This window comes from Quercus robur, chromosome 6 (genome assembly GCF_932294415.1).
Source record: "Quercus robur chromosome 6, dhQueRobu3.1, whole genome shotgun sequence".
Taxonomy (NCBI): Eukaryota; Viridiplantae; Streptophyta; class Magnoliopsida; order Fagales; family Fagaceae; genus Quercus; species Quercus robur.
In genome coordinates, this window is record NC_065539.1 from 44,150,437 (window position 1) to 44,174,309 (window position 23,873).

The 23,873-nt window shown below is 33.9% G+C and overlaps 3 protein-coding genes across 6 annotated transcripts; 1 reads left to right on the plus strand and 2 right to left on the minus strand.

Annotated features, from left to right (window-relative positions):
• The first annotated feature begins 244 nt into the window (after nt 1-244).
• On the plus strand, nt 245-2,921 carry LOC126688933 (GTP-binding protein SAR1A-like). The gene is made up of 3 exons (XM_050383873.1): nt 245-564; nt 652-783; nt 2,315-2,921. Exons 1-3 carry the CDS (start codon nt 436-438, stop codon nt 2,633-2,635), a joined length of 582 nt encoding a protein of 193 aa, XP_050239830.1. The 5' UTR covers nt 245-435; the 3' UTR covers nt 2,636-2,921.
• Nucleotides 2,922-6,978: 4,057 nt separating this feature from the next.
• On the minus strand, nt 6,979-15,789 carry LOC126688935 (calmodulin-binding transcription activator 5). 4 transcript variants are annotated; one of them, XM_050383877.1, is made up of 14 exons: nt 15,626-15,789; nt 15,314-15,456; nt 14,610-14,735; nt 13,977-14,092; nt 13,361-13,449; nt 13,202-13,247; nt 12,963-13,074; nt 12,486-12,590; nt 12,345-12,400; nt 11,109-11,525; nt 9,120-9,835; nt 8,244-8,790; nt 7,496-7,804; nt 6,979-7,414 (listed from the first exon to the last, which is right to left on the minus strand). In XM_050383877.1, exons 2-14 carry the CDS (start codon nt 15,363-15,365, stop codon nt 7,367-7,369), a joined length of 2,739 nt encoding a protein of 912 aa, XP_050239834.1. In that variant the 5' UTR covers nt 15,366-15,456; nt 15,626-15,789; the 3' UTR covers nt 6,979-7,366. The 4 variants fall into 4 exon arrangements, with proteins under 4 accessions (XP_050239834.1, XP_050239833.1, XP_050239832.1 ...); XM_050383876.1 differs by having other exon boundaries at nt 12,486-12,599; XM_050383875.1 differs by having other exon boundaries at nt 12,945-13,074.
• Nucleotides 15,790-22,718: 6,929 nt separating this feature from the next.
• On the minus strand, nt 22,719-23,213 carry LOC126690240 (uncharacterized). Its single transcript, XM_050385362.1, has one exon. It carries the CDS (start codon nt 23,211-23,213, stop codon nt 22,719-22,721), a length of 495 nt encoding a protein of 164 aa, XP_050241319.1.
• Between the last annotated feature and the right edge of the window lie 660 nt (nt 23,214-23,873).

The following is a 23,873-nucleotide window of genomic DNA, read 5'->3' on the forward strand; positions in this document are numbered from 1 at the left end:
AAAGACAACATCATTTCCGCAAGTTTCTAAATCGATGGCTTGGTTGGCACATCCTAATGACGCGTACCAGCCAATGAAATTCCCCCACGTCAGACACCAAAGGTCACAACCGGCTGATCCCCATTATGTATCCCCTCCACCGGCCACGTCAGCATTTTTCACACCACAACACCAACACATTCTCACTGTTCAAACCGGTTATCAATCACTCCAAATATAAAATAAAACCCCTAAAACTCAAAAATTAAAATAAAACTTTTTTTTTTCTTTTCCATTTTCTCTCTAATTTTCCGTCACTTTCTAGCGAACCAAACGAAGCTCAATCCCTCTCTTACAACTCTCACTATCCATACAATATTTTCCAGAGAATTTTCTCAGATTCAAAGCGAACCAATCATTTTCCTTCACTAAATATTTTTAGAAGCGAAAAAAAAAATGTTTCTTTTTGATTGGTTTTATGGAATTCTGGCTTCACTAGGTCTGTGGCAAAAAGAGGCGAAGATCTTGTTCTTAGGGCTTGATAATGCTGGAAAGACCACCTTGCTTTTCATGCTTAAAGACGAGGTACAAATTTTCTCAGTAACCAAACAGAGGCTATTGTATTGCTTATTGTATAAATTATACAAATTTTGTATTTGTTTGGTTTTGCAGAGATTAGTACAGCACCAACCGACGCAGTATCCAACGTCGGAGGAGCTGAGTATTGGGCAGATAAAGTTCAAAGCTTTCGATTTGGGTGGCCATCAAATCGCTCGCAGAGTCTGGAAGGACTATTACGCTAAGGTTTTATTTCTCAAAATTTTTTTTTATGTGCAATTTAATTTAATTTTTTGTTTATTAATATTTACAATAAATATAGCTACAAAATAAAAAATAAAAAATTTCACAACTAAAAGTGCTGTTGAGTAGTGGCCCTATGAGCAATGTTTAGAGACATGGAAAAAGTTCACATTTTTTTCTGCAGTGTGCTGTTGTGATTGGTGTGACATCACTTCGATAGTCATTTTTATTGTATATCAATCATAACATGTCATTTCAACAAGTCGTGAACAAAGGGAAGTTTTTCCAATCGCAACTTATGAATGTGATTTTTTTTAAAAAAAATTGTTACAAAAATCGTGTCCAGTAGCATCACACCTATAATCCCAACACCCTTAAATAGAGTGATTTTGAAGAATAGGTATGAGGTCATTGTGACATCTAGCTTTTCATTGGAGTTTTAACTATTTAAAAATTGAAACCATGGGGGATTTTGACTCTGAATGTTGGGTTGAATGTGCAATTTTAGAGAACAACGACCAAGTCTTGATCCCAAAAGCAACAAGTCGTGGGTTTGAGTCCAGGAATCAGCCTTTCAAATAAATTGGAGGTAAGGCTGCCTACCATGATCTCTCTCAGACCCTGCAAAAGTGTGACTTTCGTGTACTGGGTACAACCTTTAACAACCAAGTCTTAGACTCTTACTGCCTAAGTTTTGGGGTTGGCTAATCCATTCATTTAGTGAAACTGTTTGTTTTGTTGTTAATATTATTTCATAATAATTGTGATTGATTAGATCTATCCAAAATAATAATAAAAAATTAAAGAAAAGGAGGTCACTTGTGTTTTCACAAAGAATTTCGAAGCAGGTACTTTGCTTAACTAATTAAATGTCAAAAAAAAAAAATAATAATTGTGATTGATTAGGGAAGCTGTAGATGGTAGAAAATATAGCTAGGTTATTGTGTAGAACAAAATTAATGCATGTTTTGTCTTAGGGATGTTTATTTGAAATTCATGGCTGATTAGATTAATTGTTTGATGTATAGACTCATGGCTCACTAATTTCTTCGAATTTCTTGATTGGTAAGTTGTACACGCACCCAGTGGGTTTTGAAATCACAACCTTACCCTCCACTTGTTCTTATGGTAGGTGTAAGTGTCAAACTTGACACTTTATTGTTAATTATTCTGATTTTGGACTAACTCGACTTTAGTGGTTGCTATGATACTGTGTGGATACCATATTGAAAAAAAGAGACAAGGGATTTACATATAGGTGTTATCTATTTAAATTTATATCTTCATGGTCATATTGTTTACTCTGCATTTGTAGTTTTAGGTGTTTTGGGAGTTCATGTCCGTTGCTATCAAAGCAAACTGATTATTCTTCAACTATTGTTGTTGTTGAATTACTCATGGGTTTGGAAGGAACAAAAAGTCCAACTTACAGCCAAAGCAGTGGTGGTGGGGGTGATGCTTGAAAAGACTCAAGTAAAACTTTCTTGGATGGGGTTGATACCTCACTGATCATTTGCAACCTTTTATCATGTAGGTGGATGCTGTTGTGTACCTGGTTGATGCTTATGACAAGGAGAGATTTGCAGAGTCAAAAAAGGAGCTTGATGCGCTACTCTCTGATGAGTCCTTGGCAACTGTCCCGTTCCTTATTTTGGGAAACAAGATCGACATACCTTATGCTGCTTCAGAGGATGAGTTGCGCTACAATATGGGCCTGACCAACTTCACCACGGGTAAGGGTAAGGTTAATTTGGCCGACTCCAATGTTCGCCCTCTTGAAGTCTTCATGTGCAGCATTGTACGCAAGATGGGATATGGCGAAGGCTTCAAGTGGCTTTCTCAATACATCAAGTAGGCAAATGGATAGGCTACCAAGATTGTAAATTTCCTGCTGTTGCTGCAGTCTCTACATTTGAACTAGTGTTAGAGAATTTTAAGCATAGTTGTTGATGTAAAGTAAATATATATATACTGTCTATGCTAATAGCCAGCATAATTAGCTTGGAGACTAGGTGTGTTTTCTACCTGTTTTTGGTAAGGGAAAGATAAGTTCTGTCTGCCTCCTCACTCTGTATTGGTAACTAAATGTCTAAATTGCAGAAAGTAATAAAGGGATTGTGGCCAAGAGTCTTGTAGCTCAATTGGAATCTTTTAGTGTTTTTAAAGGTTCAAATCCCTTCACCCTCAACTATCGATGTTTCAAAAAATAAAAGGGTTATGAGGATCAGTTGAGTGGTTGTAATGTTTACAGAAGGTCAACTTCAAAGTTCAAACTCCATCAAATCAATTCATTAGGGATGCTTCCCTTTTCTTTTATTTATTTATTTAGAAGCTAAAAATTTGTGCTATAATTGAATTGAATTGAATTGGTTCTCATGCGTAGGAAAATCTCTCTCTCTCTCTCTCTCTCTCTGAGCTTTGCGAAACTAGATTGTATGGAAGCAAAAGAATCAACTTTACTCGCATCTCTGTGCGGCTGCTTCTAATACAGCCTTCATGGCTTTGGGGTTTAGGTGCACATGTGATCATTCTGAAAGTCAACGGTTTGAGGCTGTAAACTTAAATACGGTCACCGAAATTTTATCACTAGAAGTGGTCTACAACAATAAACTACAACTTTATACTTGAAATAGGAGTAGAAATATCAGCAATCCATCGCTTATTTGGTGAAAGAGATTGAAAAACCTTTTATTTTTTAATTACTACAAGAAGATTTAGATTTTGCTTATATTACCTGGAAAAGTTGCGACATCTTCAAGCCAAGTTGTATATCGTTAAAAAAATATCTGGCGTGCTTAGCTATTCTATGAGTCACATGTTATTTTTTAGCCCCAAAAAAAAAAAAGTCAAATGTTATTTTGTTTAAATTTAGAATAAGCCGTGTACAAGTAGAGTTGTTTGCTAATTGAAATCATTGGTAGGTAAGTCTTCTAAGAAAGAGGTAGTATATCCTATCTCTCACAATATATTTGCCCCACCAGTGTGTGGAACCACACATGTTATCCCACCAGTGGGTGGATCCACGTTTTGTGAGAGTATTTACTGTTATACAACGATTACAAGATAATATTTCATCTTAAAAAGTTACAACAAAACTTCACAATATTTTAAAATTAGTACACCACTTTATATGTGGAGTCTGATTATATATATATAAAAAACTGAAACATACATTATAATAGGCTCATGTATGAAATGACAGGCTAATTAAAAAATGTTATGAAATTTGTGAATATTTTTGTTATGTCCTTAACTTTATTGAAAAAAAAAAAAAAAACCACTTAGCAATGCAATTCTTACATTAAATTAGATGCGAATACTTTACTAAAAAAAGAAAAGAAAAAAAAGTAGACGTGAATACAATTTTAATCTTGAAATTTTCATTTATGAACCTAAAGGTACCACAAACTTAAATGCATTTTTATTTTTTGAGATCTAAATGCATTTTTAATCCCTAATAACATAGTGTTACAATTTAGTTCAGTGGTAAATGTTGTAGCCCACAGGGAATCCAATATGTATACAACTCAATGGTTACTTTTTATTATTATCTATTATTACTAATCTAGAGGCAATAGGTGAGGAAAAGTTGCTATAAGACTTTTGGTCATTTATGAATAATATTAAATACGTATACAAGTCAAATCTTACACATTTATGAATAAAATATTGAATCCAATCCGTATAGAGCATTAGCATTGGAAAATTGCAATGCTATTCTATTTTACAATTCTAAAAACCACTTTATCATTTATACCATCCTATTTTACAATATTTCCACATCTCAAACTTCTATTTTAATTAAAATATTATTTTTTAATCTTTCTTTAATATTTTTTTCTAACTGAAACTTTTGTTTTCCTAGGCTTTCCAACAGTTTTTTTTTTCCTCTCTTTCTCCTTCAACCTTTAGCACCAGCTCAACACACAAAGCCACACACAGACCCATCGAAACAAAAACCCAGAAAAACCCAAGCCACCACTGCCCACTGCCCACTGCTCACCAAAATCCCACTGGAACAAAAACCCATACTAAAAAAAAAAAAAAAAAAAAAAACCCAGTGTCACAAAATAAGTAAAAAAAAAAAAAAAAAAACCCATCGGAAACCCAGAATAACCAGCCACTTCAGCCACAACCCAACCACAACAAAGCCACACACACACAAACACAAACCATCAATAGAGCCACACAAACCAGGCCGCCGATCAACAAACCCACCACCCAAGCCACTGATCAAACCATCAACGGCCACCACCCAAGCCACCGATCAGCAAACCCAAATCACCGATCAACAAACCCACACCCAGGCCGTCGAAATACCCAAAAATCGTCATCGGAGCCACCATCGGAGCTACCGATGATCCACCTAAACGATCCACCCACCGATCAACAGATCCACCATTTCAAACCCACCGATCAACCGATCCCAGCCCAATGATCCAAACCCAGCTCGCCGATCCACGCTAATCCAACCTCCAACCTCAAAAATCCAAAACCTAGCACCGGTGCAACGAGAGAGAGGCAGGCCGTGCGATGAGAGATGAGGGAGTGGCCGTGTGAGATGGGTGAGAAATTTCAGAGATGGGTGAGAAATTTTGGCAATGATGCTTCGGAGAGGAGAGAGCAGATGGAGAAAGAGAAGGAAGAGTGAGAAGAGAAGAGAAAAAATAAGAGGGATGAGAGAGAAATTTCGGTTGAAATAGGAGGAGTATAATATTATTAATTTTTTACAATTCTGTGAACAGTACAATTCTATGTTTAGAATTGTACTGTAGCAGTATTGCAAAAAAATTTGCAATACTGCTGTTTACAATTTCCTGATGCAATAGTTTTTTAGGTGTAAAATGCTAAATTTCTCTTAGATATAGCATTAGCATTTCCCAATGCTAATGCTCTAAGTTAACTCTTACTCTTTTTTATTTGATGTAATGATCACTCCACAAATATAAGTGTTTGTATAGTGTAAGGGGTAAGGGTTGGGGTTTAAGTCTCCAAAAGGAAGTTTTACACACATATAGGGGTCGCAATTCGTATTCGCGTGTCAGGTTCGTGTCGTGTTGACTCATGAGTATCTGACTATATGGGTCAACACTAACCCGACATGTTTATTAAACGGATCAAGATTCTTCAACCCTAACACGACTCATTTATTACATAGGTCAATCGTGTCGACTTGTTTATCAGATTTTATCAAAATGAAAAAAAAAAAAAATAGTATTAACCAAATTGAATTGAGAAATAAAAAAAAATTATAATAAAATTTTTAACTAATGAGTAATTATATTACAAATAATCATTCAAAACTAAAATAAATCTCAATATTACTAATAATAAATCATAATATGTCAAAGAAAATAAACCACAACAACTAATAAGTTATACTTAGGATTTGAAAAGTATATTGGTAAATTGTCATTTAATTAAGCAAGCCAAACAAGTCAAACGGGTTCCATGAATTGGATACTAACTCAACCCGTTTGTTAAACGGGTCAGTCATATCAATCCGAATATGACACTAACCTATTAAACCTTAACCTATAACTTACTAATTTCATGTCGTGTCGTGTCGAATTTGCAAGTCATGTCCAATTTTGCTACCCCTACACACATATACATTTAGATTAAGTTAGAGTAAAATTTCTATCTTGTTAAAAAAAAAAAAAAAATTCTTACTCTTTTTCTCTTATCATCTAAATAAGGATTTTGTTAATAAATGCCTTAAATCATTCATTTAGGAAATATTTTTAAAAATTGTATATGAGAAATGAAAAGAAACAATTTTTTTTTTCTCTTATATTTCTTGTAAAAGTTGTATAAAAACTTTTTAAAAATAATTCATTAACAAATACCCTAAAGACATTCGTTAACTAGACTCATCTAATAATAATTTAGATGCAGGAGGTGAGGAAATCTTGGTTGAGCTATTATTCTTTAACCATATCTAAGGTTCTTTGGTTAGTTATGGACTAATCACAATACTTATTAAAATGGATTAAAATAACAAATTGTAATTGATATAACATTATTTTCACATTAATCTCTCACTTATACTGCAGTTATAGTATACCAATCACAACACATCACCTCTCAACAAGAAATGATGCGAAATGAGTTGTATCACTAAACTTTCAGATTTGGCAATCATATTCAAAGATAATGGAAAAGGGATTATTTATTTATTTAAATGAACAAGGAGTCTTTACTCATTAAGGTTACTTATATTGCCATTCATATTTTAATGTCAACCTTGACGACTACATGGTTTCCTATCTTCCATGTTCAAGTAGATCCTCCTAAGTCCTAGATCTTTTACTTAAATGCACTAACAAGAGGGGTCAACAACCAAAAAGAAACAGAGGACCCACAACTCAATGAATGGCCCCCTCAACATCATTAAACACAATGAAAGGGCCAAAAGTTCAAGTCAACCTCTTTCTAGGCATTTACAAGATGTACAGGCTACACAAGAACAGAGCCACCACCCTCCTGGAACTATCATTTGCTAAGCACACCATCCATAACAATTGGATTCCCTGCTATCTGAACCTTAGAGAAACCAGTTTCTCTGCACAACCTGTCTCTTCACCTAATAAGTCATATCAGTATCAGAGTCGAGGAACCCTTCATATTCCAACTGCAGAAAACAATACTAAATTAGTTAATTATTAAGCCAAATTGAATATTAATATTAAATAACTCATTGTGAGGAACCTACCCTTGCTTGATTATGGGTCATCTTCATCCTCCGATATTCTTCTTGTGCTTTCTTTGAACGGAACATGGCCTGAACACGTACAACAGATCTCTCGACCCGCTCTTCAGCTTGTTTCCGGCTAGTCCGGTAGAAGTCCTCCTCAGTATCACTTTCCGGCCTCTGATCAGGAACTGGTTCCATAGGATCAACTTGAAAACCACGAAAACCCCTTCTCTTCAAACGCCAGCGCAGAACTGCTTTCTCAAGCACCCCAACTGACCAGAGAATTTTACGGTACTGCCTCCGCACTTGGAATCCCCGGAAAGCCGCCTGCATTGGGAAAGGTGCAATTAAACATCTTTTCTAGAACCTCAAATCTAATATTGTTTACACATTATGGCTAAAAGGTATTGGGTGAAAGTATGTAATCTAATTTTGTTACATACAAGCCATAATTATACTTGACAACTTGCAACTATTCCAAGCACTAACAGAGAGGGTAGTTCAGGTTGTCTTGCCCATGCTACATTATCCTGTATGGATATATGACAGGCTTACATTTAGTTAAACATGTTAATCAGGCTAAACTCAGTCTGATTGCTTCTAGGGTCAGCTGAAAGAAAACATCTTGACTGAAAAATTACATTTGAATTTGATCAAGCCAAAGAATTGAGGCCTCTGTTGTCGTAGGTGGTTCATACTAGTTCTAATGTTTTATGCTATCCAAGTTTCAACCATGCCAGCGAGAAGACAGGAAAAGAAGGCTTACTTGAATTTTGATTGCATGGCGCCGCATAGTAAGGAAATCTTTACGGATCTTCCAAGTGCGGAATCTATATTGGATACGGGCAGCAGCTGCCATCTTTTTTTTTGATTCAAAGCTGCGAAAGGCATGTTGAATCTTCATTGCTGCAATTATACTGCGTGCTTCATCCTCGGGAGCAGACAACTCAACCTCTTTGGTCCGTACTTTTAGTGAGTGATCTCTAAATGCAGCCTGTATACGTGCTGCAGCTTCAGCAGTTGTCCGATAAGCTGCCAAAGTATCTTTAAGGTAGATCTGATCCTCACTGAGGTTCTCAGTGATCACTGTATCAGTTGCACTAGTATCAAGGGAGCCACTGATGTTTCCAGCCATGCTCATATCCTTGAATTGTTCAACCAAAGCCTTTTCTGAAAGATAAGCTGCTAAGCCCTCGCAACCCTTTAAAGATGCAAGATCAGCAGCAGTGGATCCCCCAGGGTTTTTTGGCGTAGGGTCAGTGACCAAGTTTGGCTTTGCACCTGCAGATAAAAGTGCTGCAACCATTTTCTCCCTGCACATTGGAAATTCAGAAATAAATAATCCAAGACTGAGATGGCTTTTTCAAGCCTAGTAGAAGAAGTATAACTTATCCTCCCAAATCCAGAATGTAAGCAATATGAGCAAACACAAAACCATGCTGTCTTTTACAGGAATCAGCTTGAGAATTATTTATGTTAGACAAACATGCATGAAATCAATTTTAGTAATAACAGAAAAATCTTAGACATAAAAATAAAATAGGTTGCTGCAAAGTTGGGAAAGTTAATGCAAAAGCTTTAAGAGTCAAATAGGACGCTGCAAATCTGAACAGTTGATGAATAAGATAAATAAAAGAGATACCTTCCACAAAATGCTGCCCAATGAAGAGCTGTCCATCCATATTTATCACGAAAATCCAATGATAAGCCGGACCATGAAAATAGAGGAACAGCCCATGTATATCCTAGAATAGCACATAAATGTATTACACCTAGACCTTGGGCATCATATTCAGCAGTTTTAGAGCGCACAGTGGCTTTAGGACACTCAACAACTCTTTCCAACAGCCATTCCTTTAGTCTGTTTTTCAAAGTGAGTTCAAACAGAACATCTTTTGCCTGTGGAAATGGAACTTTGTTGTCTCCAACTGACTTGATAAATTTCTCCCAACTATGCGAAATATTAGAGGTTTTGTGGGCAAAGTTCTTAGCCTCCTTCAGGGAATTTGGCGATACTTTATTAGACAGAATGTTAAGGTTCTTGGAAGTAGAGAAGAGAAGATAAGCCAGCCGAAGCTGATATTGGAAATTTTCCCACTTGATCTTCTCTTCTAACAAATTTGTTGGGTCAACCGATGAAGGAATGTGATACTCAAAATTCAGAACTTGGCTGATGGGTTTGTGACCATCAAAACTCATAAAAAAGTTTACTGATCCAGAGGAATGTGGCAGCACAAAACAGCGATACACCCCAACCTGAACAGTTTCTGCAGGAACACAGACATCGCCACAGACACAAAGAAGACTGGACTTCACTAGATGTAGATACTCTTTATGAAAGAATCCAATGACTATGATCTGCAACAACAATTAAACAAAGGTCAAAAGCTTTTAACTTTTAATAAGTATTTCAACCTGCTTCCCTAGGTTATTCAAACCATATACATAGTGGTTCATTCATGATCATGTTTGATCATTACCTGTTGTGCCAAGCAAGAGGCCTGACTGCAAGGAAAACATTAACTAGCCCAGACAGTTTCAAACCTTATGACCAATCTATTCTATGATTTAAAAAAGTAATGAAGATCAAGTTGGACGTGTCTGATTTTTATTAAGTTTGAGGGGATTTAGTTTAGTTGGTTCAAACATATGTGAAAGGAGCTGCCAGCCATCAGCTTTTGGTGGACATCAATACTCTGTCGCTCTAAAGATCCTGATAGGAAAAAAGCTAAAGATGAATTGAGCTCCTCCAAGCTCAAACAAATATCAGTATGTATCACAAGTAACTCCAAATTTAAGACCTGCTTGGTCCAAAAGTTGGACCAAAATTTTGCAAAATCAAACTCATCACTTGAAAAGTCTAGCGTCATTCCTCCTAATTAAAGACATGTATTTGATATGGTATTTCTCAATCACCCAAATATTCTTCCACAATGCACACAAACCCTTCCACTCCATCACAATCCATGATGGTTCTCCCAGATCCTCAAATGGGTTTGTTTGAATGTTTAATGGGGAAGGTGAACTAGAGATGTTAACAAAATTCTATTTTAAAATTAAACCATCAAAACACCCTTCTTTTTTTTTTTTTAACATAAGAAATTTTATTAAGAATAAAAAGTCAAACAAGTACACTGGAAATGTACTACAGTGGCAAAAATCAAGAACCCAAATTACGAAGATCAATAAGATAGGGAGGACAAACAAGAACAAGATGGCAAAACTAAACAGAATCAAGTTCCTAGAACTGTTTAGTGAGATTGTTAAGATATTTAACAGCAGTTTATGGAGTTGGAACTTGGAACATCTCCTCTCTTTCTCTCTCTTCAGAATCTTCAAAATAATTTATTATATGGTAGTTTTCTACAATTTGTTATGCATACAGAATGATGTTATTAGTGCAAGCTTACATGCAGAGTAAAAAGTTTCACTTCCTAGAAGCTTAAACAACCTTGTATGCAACAAACTAAAATTGCCAGATCTTTTCCGTCTGAAAACTAATAAATACAACCTGCTTCTCCAAGGCTGGTTGAAGGCATTTGAAACGTATAAGGCAAACAGGAAAGAATTACAGTCATAATTTAAGAATAACAAAAAAAAAAAATGTATGACATTTGCAAAAGAAAAAAACCTTTGTTTTCTCAGTTGAAAAGGCCCATGCAGGGGAGACGTCTGTTATGCTAAATATTTGCTCTGGAACAGCAGATTGAGAATGATCTGTCATTGAAGAGACAAGTGATTCATGACCAGATGAAATTGAGGATTCAAGCACTGAATCATCCACAGAACCTGGTGAGTCAGCCATGATCTGGTTTATCCACCTTCCAAAACTGTCCTGGCTTTGCAATCCATCATTGACCAGAATATCTAATGAATCATTGGTTCCCATGGTGATAGAATCCCTTCTTGGCACGTTTGCATTTAATTGACCCTTCATTGCCTGGTCATAAATACTGTCTGGGAAACTTGAATAAATGTTATCACTCCTAGCACTTGCTTCTGTCAAATTACCGAAAGAAGAAACTTCAGCTGAGGAATTGTTCACTCCCTGCAATAACAAACCATAAGATTGTGGATCTTAGACCAAATTTACCAGCGACCAAACAAAATAGTACTAACCAAAACTAACATACATAGCATTAGTGCAGCTTGGTTTGTTCATAGAAGCACAGTGAAAGGTATATGTCAAGTCAGTGTGCAGCCATAGAAATTTCAAAACATGTGTAGATGCTTACTAGAAAGTAAAAAAAAAATGCAATAACTACGCCAATTTTTGCCTCTTCTTCTCCCTCTGAATTAAACCTTCTCCTGCCATAATGGTTCAGGGCCAACAAAAATGACTACAAACACTTGCATGTGCAAATTTAAGTGTCTCTATGATTTTTCTGAGCAGTAAACAGCAAAACCACCAGAGAAGTCATGGAACTAAACACATGAAGCCTGATGGCCTAATGCTCTAAACATTAACGTTGCACAAAATAGCTTAACATCCTCATATCAGTGTTAGCAGAACTTATAAATGGCATGAGCAACAAACTTGGTTGATTAAATAAAGATACTCCCTGATTCCATAAAAGTGTGCTCCACTCTCATAATACTGATGTCAGATAACTAAAAAAAAATTACTTTACTGTGGGAGAAAAGAAAAGCAAAAACTGACGTACATTAGGATTCCTTAGGTTATAATCAACCATTCACTTTCTGTACAGCATTCATAATATCATTGGTGTACCCAAAAGGAGAAGAAAAGGACCCCAGATGAGGGAAGTTTTTCTTAAGTTTAACACCCCCCCCACCCCCCAAAAGCAAAAACCTCAAATGAAGGACAAATAGGAAGCATATTTAGAGTATGAATGATCCTACTTACATAAGGCAAGGAGTCATTTAGTGCTTGATTTGTTTGGTCAATACTTGAAACTTTGGCTGCAACAAAGAAGAGGAAAGAAAATGCACAGTGAATAGCTTCTGTGTAGCCAATGGCTGCTGCAAATAGCATCTAATTAGTTACCTCCTTTAGGTATAATTGAGTTGTTAAGATCATTTGTCAGAAGGAGGTCATCCCATTCTAGCGTATTAATCTCATGAAGCCTTAGTTCGTGATTCTGGACAGTTCCTGCTGATTCTAAAAAACGCAAGGGTCAGAACCTTTTTTTTTATATAAGTAATAAAAATATATTAAAAAGAAGAACGTTGTATATCCACTTTCGAGAGAAGGGTTCAATTATTAGAGTATAGTCAATGTCTACTAGTAATACAGTTCCCAAAAAAAAAAAAAAAAACTACTACCAGTAATAGTAAGTCAAGGTATCAATTTGCTGAGCTAGACTAGTCAAATATAAAAATAAAGAATGAACACTTCAACTTTCTCTAAACTCAAAAATACCAAATGTACTACTAAAATGAAAAAACCATTCTACTATGAAAGCATTGTAGATTTCAGTCAATAGAAAGTTGAGCTAAACATGACCTAAAATTCCTTTCTTACCACCATAATGCGCATGATTACCACCAGAGTCAAGTTCTTCTGTCAAAAGCCAAGGAGCAGAAGAACCAGAACTAGAATTTGAATTGACAGGTGTGCCTGGAGATCCCTGCAACTGTATCATAAGTCAGCCACAGCCCAATATAAGGTTAGAAAATCTAGTTCTTTTTACACACCAAAGCACATGGCGAAAAGAAACTTAAAGGTTGAAATTGAATGAAATGAGCCATGATAGTACTGACCTCTTGTGTTTCACGATAATGAACAAGGACAATATGTTCTAGGCTCCTGAAACAAAAATAAAAACAAAATCATAGATAAGACTACTTAATGAGCTTTTATATAATTCAGATATAGCTTAGCAATGAAACCAACCGAAATAAAGCTTAATCACTACATACTTATCAAGAAGCCAGTAACACCTACGAACGAAGGTTGGGTTATCTTGGCCATGTGCATAGTATACATGGATCCTTTCTTCATCACCAACCTGAACCATTAAACCAAGCAACAACCAAAATAAACCCGCACTAAAACAGAATTTGCCAAGTGGAATGAAATTTTTTAACCTCATAATTTCTATTATATCCATAACTATTAATTGCCAATACAGAATTTACATCTAATCAGGATTCCAGAGATCACTAACACTAGAAATATTGGAACTCATACTATAGCAAACTAAGCTACAATATCATAAATGATAATCATACACAAGGTGAAACACATATACCCAAGAATGGTTACAAATAACATCCATTGGTACATACCGGAATCAAATATAGCATATAAGGGGGACATTAATTAAAACTTCCAGGATACCTATATACATAGACATAGAAAGTATGTATATGTTTGTGTTTGTGTTTGTGTGTGTGTGTGTGTGTGTGTGTGCGTGTGCACGTAGCCTTATGTCAAAGTACATGTTTATATATATATAGCAAGAAGTACAACCAGGAGTTGCATATATGTAAGTTGATGCTGCATAAAACATATCGGAAAATGGGAGAACCTCACTTTTAAGTGTTCATGGGCCTCTTTAACAGTCTTCCCATCCTTTTTCTTCTTCCAGTTATGACCATCTTTCCGGAAGTTCCTAAGCATCTTACGATCAAACAAGACTATAGTGCCACCTGTTACATTACACAACCAAAATAGGCAATTCAACAATCTCAGAAGTAATTTATATTGTATACCACTTGATAAAAGAAACTCCGTAAAACACATGTAAAGTTTATCAACCCAAGCAAAAAAATGCTTCTTTGCTTTTAATTAAAATATATAAGAGCTAAAAAAGCATTACAGTCCTATGTAACATGACTTGCAAAAGCTTCTAATGCAATCATATACACCAAATAGGCAGAATGGGCCACACGGCCCATCATGTGACTGTGTGACCATTTAAGCTTTGAGTTATGACAAAAGGGCAAGGGCACACAACAAGATATATTAGATATAAAGTTAAAGGTGAAAACCAAATTAAGAAAAAAAAAATCAAATAATCAAGTTACACAATGAGTTGTGACTAATATATTTGGAGAAAAAAAAATGTCAAAATTGGATGGGGCTATATGGGATTACTCATGACTACAGAGTCAGGTTTATAGGTTTATAAAAATCGCATTACAATTTATAGATATAGGTGGTTACTTTTGGGCAAGTTCACTGGCTTGACATTGATGCTGAAGTTCTTGTAATTACAGAGTATTGCATGAATTTCATTTGGGCGGAGCCATCTTGAACTGGCTTCTTCGCTAATATTCCTAAGATCCAAATCTGCACATGGTAAAAGGAACCACAAAAATATACAGAATAGAATTTGATCAAGATGCACATGATTAAATATTCATTAACAAAAAGGAAGCCTTACCAATAAAAAATAAATTCCAATTAAACTTATTGTTCCAATTCAAAGTACTTTCCAAACCGTTTATCAATTATTTTAAAACAATAAAAAAATTCCCATAACAAAATTATTTGAAGTCCAACAAATGGTAATAAGTAATAGCACAAAACCACACTCTCTCTTTCAAATTATAAGGGAAAAAAAAAAAAAAAAGCATTTAAACCATAAAATCAAACAAGCAACAAATTTACTTCTTTTCTGGCATTTCAAAACTACTTTTTCTTGCTTAGAATAGCCAAAAAAAATCCTAAGCAAAAATCCTCACTCCTTTACCTAACAACATGAAAGCACTTTTTCCGTACCTTTTATCAACACCAAAAAATTCATTTCCTTTCCAAAATCACTTCCAAAAAAGCTCTATATTTCTCTAATAATCAAAATTCAAAGACCCCCATTTTCCAAAATAATCCATTTCACATAAAAAAAGAGAGAGAATTTGTGTACATACCTTGCAATGTATGGAAGCCATGAATTTCAGAGCCAACAAGTTGGCCTGCCATCGTGAAAACCTCAAAAGAAACCTTCTTCCCTCAAAACAAAAGAAACGTTCTTTCCTAGGATTCTTTTTATCTCTTTTTCTCAAAACCTTAACTGTCAATTTTGCACCTTAAACCCATCAAAATCTCAGCCCCACTAGCACTTTGATTAGTATCTATCTATACAACTACATCAATAATAAATACTCTACAAAAATAAAATAAAAAATAAAATAAAAATAAAAAAGAGAGAGAGAGAGAGAGAGAAGGAACGATAGAAGTACCTGGTGATGAACAGTGATCAGAAGAAACACGGAAGACTCGAAATGACTATGAGTATGAGAAAAAAGCCAATTCTTCTGCTCTATGATTGTATCTTTTTTTATTATTATTATTTTTTTTCCCAGATAAATATTCGTTTTTAAAATAAAAGTAGAGAATTGAAAAGGAAAGTGGGGACTCTTTTTCTTTTTTCCCTTCTGGGGTTTTACAGTAAATTTCTTTACGGTTTTGAGTAACAAAATAGTCAACCGGTCAATATGCGGGGACAAAGATTTTCGTTTAGTGTTGGACGGTGTAGGATAAGACTTTAAAGAGAGAGCCGAAATAGGAATAAAATGGTTTCCTTTCACACGTCTGGTGGGTACCATATGTTTATACCGTATATAAATTTAAGAGTAATATTATAGTCATAAACTATTTAAAATATTGATATGGTTAATATTTTATTAGTTTTTATTTAGACCCACCATTAATATCACTTTTTTATTTATCAATAATCACTGGTCACATCAGTAGTTTGTAAAGTAGTTTGTATCTCTAGCATTGTTCTAAATTTAATTAGTAGGATTTATTATTACGTAAGAGATTACATAATTATTTCTTAAATAAATAACAGACTATAATCACTTGTTCGCTTTGGCTTTTCATAAACTGAGCCACCGAAATCCGAGAATGAAATGTGTAATGAGTAATTGTTAAAATAGTATGCAGCGATTAGTTTATAATAATTTGTTTTAATGGAAAATCTTATATAAATATAGTTTTTTTTTCCCGGTTTTCCTGTATTTGGTAGTATCTAAAAAAAAGGTTAAAGCTATTTTATTTAGTTTGGTGTTAGATAGAATTATTTTTTATTACAATTATCCAATTCATTTTAAGATTACTAACAAAAAAGTGAAATAGTTATCTAGAAAATGTTTTTTGAAAAATGATTTCTTTTTTCAAAAAATGTTAATATCAAAACAAATAAAGCCTAAAAGTGATGTCAATTATAAAATCACCTAAAGTAGCTTATTTATTTATTTTTTGTAATCAAGTCATCTAAAGTAGTGAAATTACCTTATATACACAACATAATATACCTTACCTTATTCTCGTATTAATGTGAGTCTCGTATGCATTATTTACACCGCGAGATTTGCTTTTTGTGAGAGAAAGATTGATACATTTTTCTTTTTTAGAAAGAGGAAGGTCAATACATTAGGATTTTTTTTTTTTTTTTTTTAGGAATGAAAAGTCTAAAATATTATTGGATCACAACTTTTGACAAATCATAAAATACAATCGGAGCAACATTATTTAGTACTTCTTCTAACTAAACTTGTAGTTTTCTCGAGTTTCAAGTCTCTAAGAGCTCGGTTGGTAGAGAAATTTGGGTAATATTATTTGTAGTTTTTTGAAATACGTGTGATTGAAAAAATGCGTAAAAAAATGTGTAATATTATTTAAAATTAAAAATGTATTGTTTAACTACTTTACCAAATAGGGCCTAACTCTTTTTTGCTAGAGCATGAACAATTGCATTATCATTGCATTTTACATTAATAAAACTATTATTTCTAGGCCCCGTCACACATGCTCTAATAACTTCATTGACATAACCAAAATGAGCTTAAGCAATTAAAGACCATCTTTCACACCTGTTGAATAACAATCTCGGAGTCACCTTCAAAGGCCCTTAATTTCAGGGCTGCTAGACTTCTAGTTCTTCTATTGATGTCGGCAATGGGATTTGTTGAGAAAGAGCTACATTGGGATGTACTTAATTAATAAGTAGAAATGATACGGTATAGTCTGTTTCACTCAACTTTTTATTTTTTTTTAAATTTATTTTAAAGCACCACTCATTTTAATGTATAATTGTATTTTTGCACAATAACCAAAAATAAGCAAAATATACTTATGAAAATAATCTCATTTTCGTGGAAATGACTGGTTGGACTTGGATGGGGGTATTTTTTTTTTTTTTTTTTTTTTTACGGCTTAAAAAAGTTAGAGTAGCGATCTTATGTGAGGTATCAAATAGCCCACCTGATCTTATCTGCATACTGCATTCAAGCATAGATAATTAATAAACACAGTGTTTTTTGTAATCTTTTTAATTTTTGCAGGGGGAGAGAAGTCTGCGTCAGGCTTGGTTGGTAAATTTTTAAGGAACGGTTTAAATATGAAATAAAATTTAAATTTTAAAATCATATATATAGATAGACATTAAAATCTTCTATGACAAAATATTATGAGGTTTTTTTAGAGGGAGAAAATATTATGAGGTTAGTTAAATGTTTTCAATTTTATATATATTATAAATAAAGTATAGATGCATTAGGAATAAATAACTCAATAGTAATTGTATTTTTTTGGGCTAAAAAAAAAATTATGTTCAAAACATTTTTACAATATTTTTACAACAAATTTTAAGTGACAGGTTGTTATTGTTTGTTACGAGTAGACAAAAAAGTAATTTAATTTATGATTTAAATTAGAACTAATAATAATTTACTATCTTTAACTTATTATGAAAATGTTGAAAATGTAGGTCGTAGTACTTTTCAAAAAAAAAAAAAAGAAAGAAAAAAAAAAAAAAAAAGGAGAAGAAGAAGAAGAGGAGCAACCAGCAGCAAGATTACCTAAAGAGACTCTAAACAACAAAAAACAAAAAACTTAGTTGAGGAACAGATACTTGGATGGTAAAGATTTATAGTAGAATTATTAAAATTTTAACCACCCATTAATAAATATATGGTTAAAATTTTGCAATGTTGTAAACATTTGAGAAAACATTTATTATTACTGTTTTGGTATCTATTGAATTTCCTAACGATGTAACTAATTTTTTATTTTTTATTTTTACGGGAGATGATGTGACTAAATCTAAAAAACCCATTTATAGATAAATTATCAAGTTTTTTTTTTTTTTTTTTTTTGAGAACCTTAAGAAATCTAGATTTGCTAACATGTGAATTTTTAATAACTTTTGAAAACTGAGAAGCATGCCAATACTTAAATAGCATGATCTCACTTTTTTTTTATTAATCGTCAATCACGTGAATTGATGTTGAATAGGGAGAATTACTAAAAACAATTTCCATGCTTATTCAGTTTTAAAGATAAATATGTTTAAGCATGATAGTTGATTAGTAGTATTAAGGACACGTTTAATCATAAATATAATCATGCGCAACAGGAAATAAAGGAGAAAATGTGGCCAAGCTACACCAGAGACTTGTGAGTTGTGACTCGTGATTGGACTAGTAGTTATTGGTATTCATCAGTGTTCATTCATTTTTAAACTTTTTAAAGTAATATAGATAAGATTTTTAAGCACAATTAAGAATTTTAAGTAGAAAAGAAAAGTCCACCAAAAGGTCCACAACTAACAACTAATGCATTCCCACTAGTACCACAAACTTGTTACTTGAGTTCTCCGCTCTTGAACGTTGAAACATGAAGGGGGGCAAAAAATGGGACCAACTTCCAACAAGTGTGTATTTTCATAATTTAAAAGAGTAAGTATATTAGAGGGTATAGTTTATGGATAAAGTGTGATTTAATAATTTCTAAGACATTTTATCATTATGCCTTAAGTTTTTTTTGAGGAAACATTATGCCTTTAGTTGTTCGTGAATTTCACACCACTACCATATACCCAAAAAAACCAAGACATAGGTTAGACAAATATATTTCTATGTTTCCTCTTTTATGTGTAGTTGCTAGACAGCCTAGACTAGTTGAGTTGGGTAATTCTCATAAAAAAATATAAAAAAAATAAAAAAAGTTGAGTTGGGTAATTTATCTATATGAAAGGCGTTTGGATTCAGTGTCTACTACGTCTCACGTTTTGTGTTTTTTTTTTTTTTTTTTTTTTTTTTGTTAACCAGCGCTTAAGCAAATGGACAATGTTTTTGGTGTGAACAGTAATCTGTAAATTATTTTTTTTTTTATTTTTAGTTTTCAGCAAAATAAGCGGCGTCCCATGATATTATGAATAAGTATATTCATAGATTAAAGTTAGTTTAACTTATAAAGTTTTTTTTTTCGTCATTGAATAAAGGATTTGAATTCGAATCTCATTTTCAGATTCTCTCTTCCTTGTGTGTGTGTCTATATATATATGGATCATGATAATGAGTGCCTTTAGGGCATTGGTTAACAATCTATTTTAAGAAAGTTTTAACATCATTTTTATGGGAAATAAAAAAGCCGTCAAAACATTAATTGCTTTTTTCTTTTCTTTTCCCATAAAAATTTTCTTTAAATGGATTATTAACCTATGTCCTAAGAGCATTCGTTAGCATTTCCCTATATATATATATATATATATATATATGGATAAAATTTAGGTACAGTATTTTAGGTACTATTTCTTAGGTTCCCCTCTTAAGATTCAGCTATTTGGTTGTTTAACTAAAAAATACACTTCCATTTTATGAGAAAAAATTCACATGGCATAATCTTAGGAGGGAAATCTAAGAAACAATATCTAAGTATTGTAATTAAGTCTTACATATATATATATATATATATATATATCAAATATCATTAAATCATGCATGGACCATTTATTATACATTAAATGATAATCTATTAAATGTTAGGTATCACATCAACTCATCACTTTTCACCACTACTTGCAATCCACTATATAATATAGTTGTAACAAAATGTGAGTAAAAGTTTGTGATCCTAAAATGATTGGTTTATATATGCAACCAAAGTACTCCAAGAAATTAGAAATGTTAACAAAACCCTTCTGCAAATGTTTTGAAGTCCATCGCCATCGGATATTCAGACAAAACAAATTTATTAGTATGGCACACCGACGACGTTGGCTTTGCAAGAAAAAAAGGACCACATTGGACCTCTTGCCACGTGAAACAGACGCTTCAAGGGATTTGGGATTAAGTTTAGGTACAATGCATTGATGCACTGGACCCAACATGATTTGGGTCCAGTGCACTGGAACTAACACGTGGCCTTGGTTTAGGACCGAAAAAAGTTACGTGTTCATCAATCATGGTCGTGGCACGCTAGCAACTAATAATGGGGATATTATTATTATTATTATTATTGGCTTCAAAAAAAAAATTATTATTATTATTATTAAACTATCCTAGACTCCCTGTTATATGGTGTTGTGTTTTTTTTTAATAATTTATGGTGTTGTGTTAAGTTAAAGCAAAATGACCCAACTTAGGTTTAAATTTATTATATTAGCAATAAACAATTCAACTGTTTTGCTAAGGGATTTTTAGGGATAAATTTAAGTGTGCGACCATTCTCAATTACATAAACAAAAAACCCTCAAAATTATATTAAAATGTCCCAAAATTGTAGAACAATAACTGATATATATATTGCAGGCGTGATAAGTCTAGTGGTATATATCTATGTATATATTGGACCGAGGTCCAATTCGAGGACATTAACTAGTCCAAGAAGGCGGTCCTCGGATGAATGTCTCCTCGGATGAGCAAAGCCAAGGTATGAAGGTGTAGTCTGCCACTTAGAAGCAATGTTCCAGGAGATTCTATTGATAATGATATACATCATGAAATCACAAGACAAAGGAACACTATGAAATATCTAAGAGAAAGCTACTACCACCGCATTGAATGTTCTATAACTAACTCTCTGGCCGCATTAATGAAGAAGTGATCTTTGAACAGTAATTTTCAGTCTTACAACTACTCTCCAAAGACTTCAAGAATGTGCTAATGGGACAATGATTAACTCCAGCAATCTGAGCTACATGTGGAGGGTAGAGATGAAAGAAGGAAGGTAGTATAAAATAGGAAGAAGACCCTGAGGGATAGGGATCGGAGAATTGAGAGAGAAATACTGGAACAATAAGAACTGTACTTGTAATCAAATTGAAGAATTATGTACAAGAGCTGACTTCCTTGTACTGTGCCGAGGACGATTTTCTTTAGATGAAACCATTCTATCTTTACTTTATTGTCATTTTAATCCACCATAATTGCTATTCAACTCATTAGAACCTAGCTTTCGAACCCACTCACTACAAATTCATTGTATTAGACTCTTTGGGCCTAGATCTTTTTACCTTTTGGGATTAGGACTCAAATTGCGTCCTTACATATATATTGAGCCAATAGAAGGCCCCAAAATATTGAGCCAATAGAAATTCAACTCAATTAAAATTCTAAATTATTTCACTAAAAAAATTATTACGAGTGTAACAACTAATCATTGACAATTAATAAAAGATCTGATGGTTGAATAAGAGATTTGGGGTTCAATCTCTGCCTACACCAAAAATCCGATTGGTGTCTTGGTCTGATGATAAATAACTATTATCAAGAGTAGTCCCCATAAATTGAAACTCTCTTAAAAAAAAAAAATTATAAAAAAGACGTTAATAAAACCTAAATAAATAACTTAATTAACAATTTTGCATTTCAATAAATAAGAATAGTTTTTAATATATATATATATATATAAGTTAAATAAATAATAAATAATTGATATTTATTGCCTTTGACCCTTCCTCTCTTTTTTTCCCGGAAAACGGATTGAATTTCATTCAATGCAAATGGGCCAAAGCAGAGTACAATGCCTCCTTAGTAGGAGGTGGAGAATCCTCCAACCAAACCACACACCATAAAAAAAAAAAAAAAAAAAAAAACCGAGACGTTAATAAAACCTAAATAAATAACTTAATTAACAATTTTGCATTTCAATAAATAAGAATAGTTTTTAATATATATATATATATATATATATAAAGTTAAATAAATAATATTTAATTGATATTTATTGTCTTTGACTTTTTTTTTTGGGAAAATGGATTGAGGTGCGGTTTGGATCAGCGTCCACGGTTGCGTTTTATGTTTTCACGCATTTTTAGTTTTTTTTTTACTTCAGCCGCACCTTTTGACTAAGTTAGTCAGCAGTGAAGAGTATACCCATGCACTGTTTGGGTCCCACAAATTATACTTTTCAACAATTTTTTCATTAAAAATGAGTCTCATGATACTATTCACATATTTAAAAAATATTTTGCTACAATGTTTTCAATTTTCAGTTTTCAATTTCAACAAAATAAATTCTATCCACACAGATCCTAAATTTCATTCAATGCAAATGGGCCAAAGCAGAGTACAATGCCTCCTTAGTACGAGGTGGAGAATCCTCCAACCAAACCACAACGTCCACTATATGCCTAGCATAATGAGCTAAAGAGTGTGCCATAGTATTTGCCTCATGCCGAATGTGACGAAAAATGGAACATCTGAACTCCTTTAGAGAAAGCTGAATGTCCTGTATTATATTCCCGAGCCTAGAAGAGTGCCTTTCCAAACTAGATAAAGATCTCATTACAACCACATAGTCCCCTTCAATAACCACTTCCCTAAACACCACGTCCATGACAAATAGAATTGCCTTGCAACAAACCGTAGTCTCGTTCTCATCACTATCCAAAGCTGGACAAGCCCCAGCAGAGAGAGCTGCCATCACTTCACCGTTGTCGTTGCGAATAATCACCCTAATACCCAAAGCCGAAGGATTCGTAAAGGAGGCCGCATCAAAGTTGCTTTTGTAAAAATCAGAAGGAGGAGGCTGCCACATTGTTGGGGGCACATTCCCTTGTGTAGCTGGAACTGGGCATGATGAACCTCCTCTAAATTGTCCAAAGCTCGCCGATTCAATGCCCCATGATCTCGAAACTTACCCCCATGTACAACTGTGTTACATTGATGCCAAGTTAGCCAAGCTTGAACTAGGAACAACTCAAGTTCATCTATCGAAAGCCTATCCATCATAAGGCGTGTTAACTGGATCATGTCTTCTTGGTCTAGACCAACTTTCTATAAATGAGGTAAGCTACTAGCCCATACATCCCTCGCTGCCCCACAACCCCACAGTGAATGTAATCATGTTTCTGTTGCAAGTTTACAAATAGGACATACAACATCTGCAATCACCTTCCTTCAGTGCAAGTTGACATTGGTAGACAAAATCTCCTTACATGCTCTCCGGCCAAACACATTGCTTTTATTTGGGAGCCTCAACCTCCAAATTTTTCTCCACACCTCCTGACTAAAGACTCCTCTAGATGCTTCTACACAGTCTGCCTCTTTAGCTAATTGACAAGCCACACGGTATCCAGACTTGACTGAATAGATACCATTTTTGTTATGCATCCAGAAAATAATATTGGGGATGTAATGAAAGCTAAGATTGATTCAAAGAATAGCGTCCGCATCCTCATTGTGAAAGCTTTGTTTA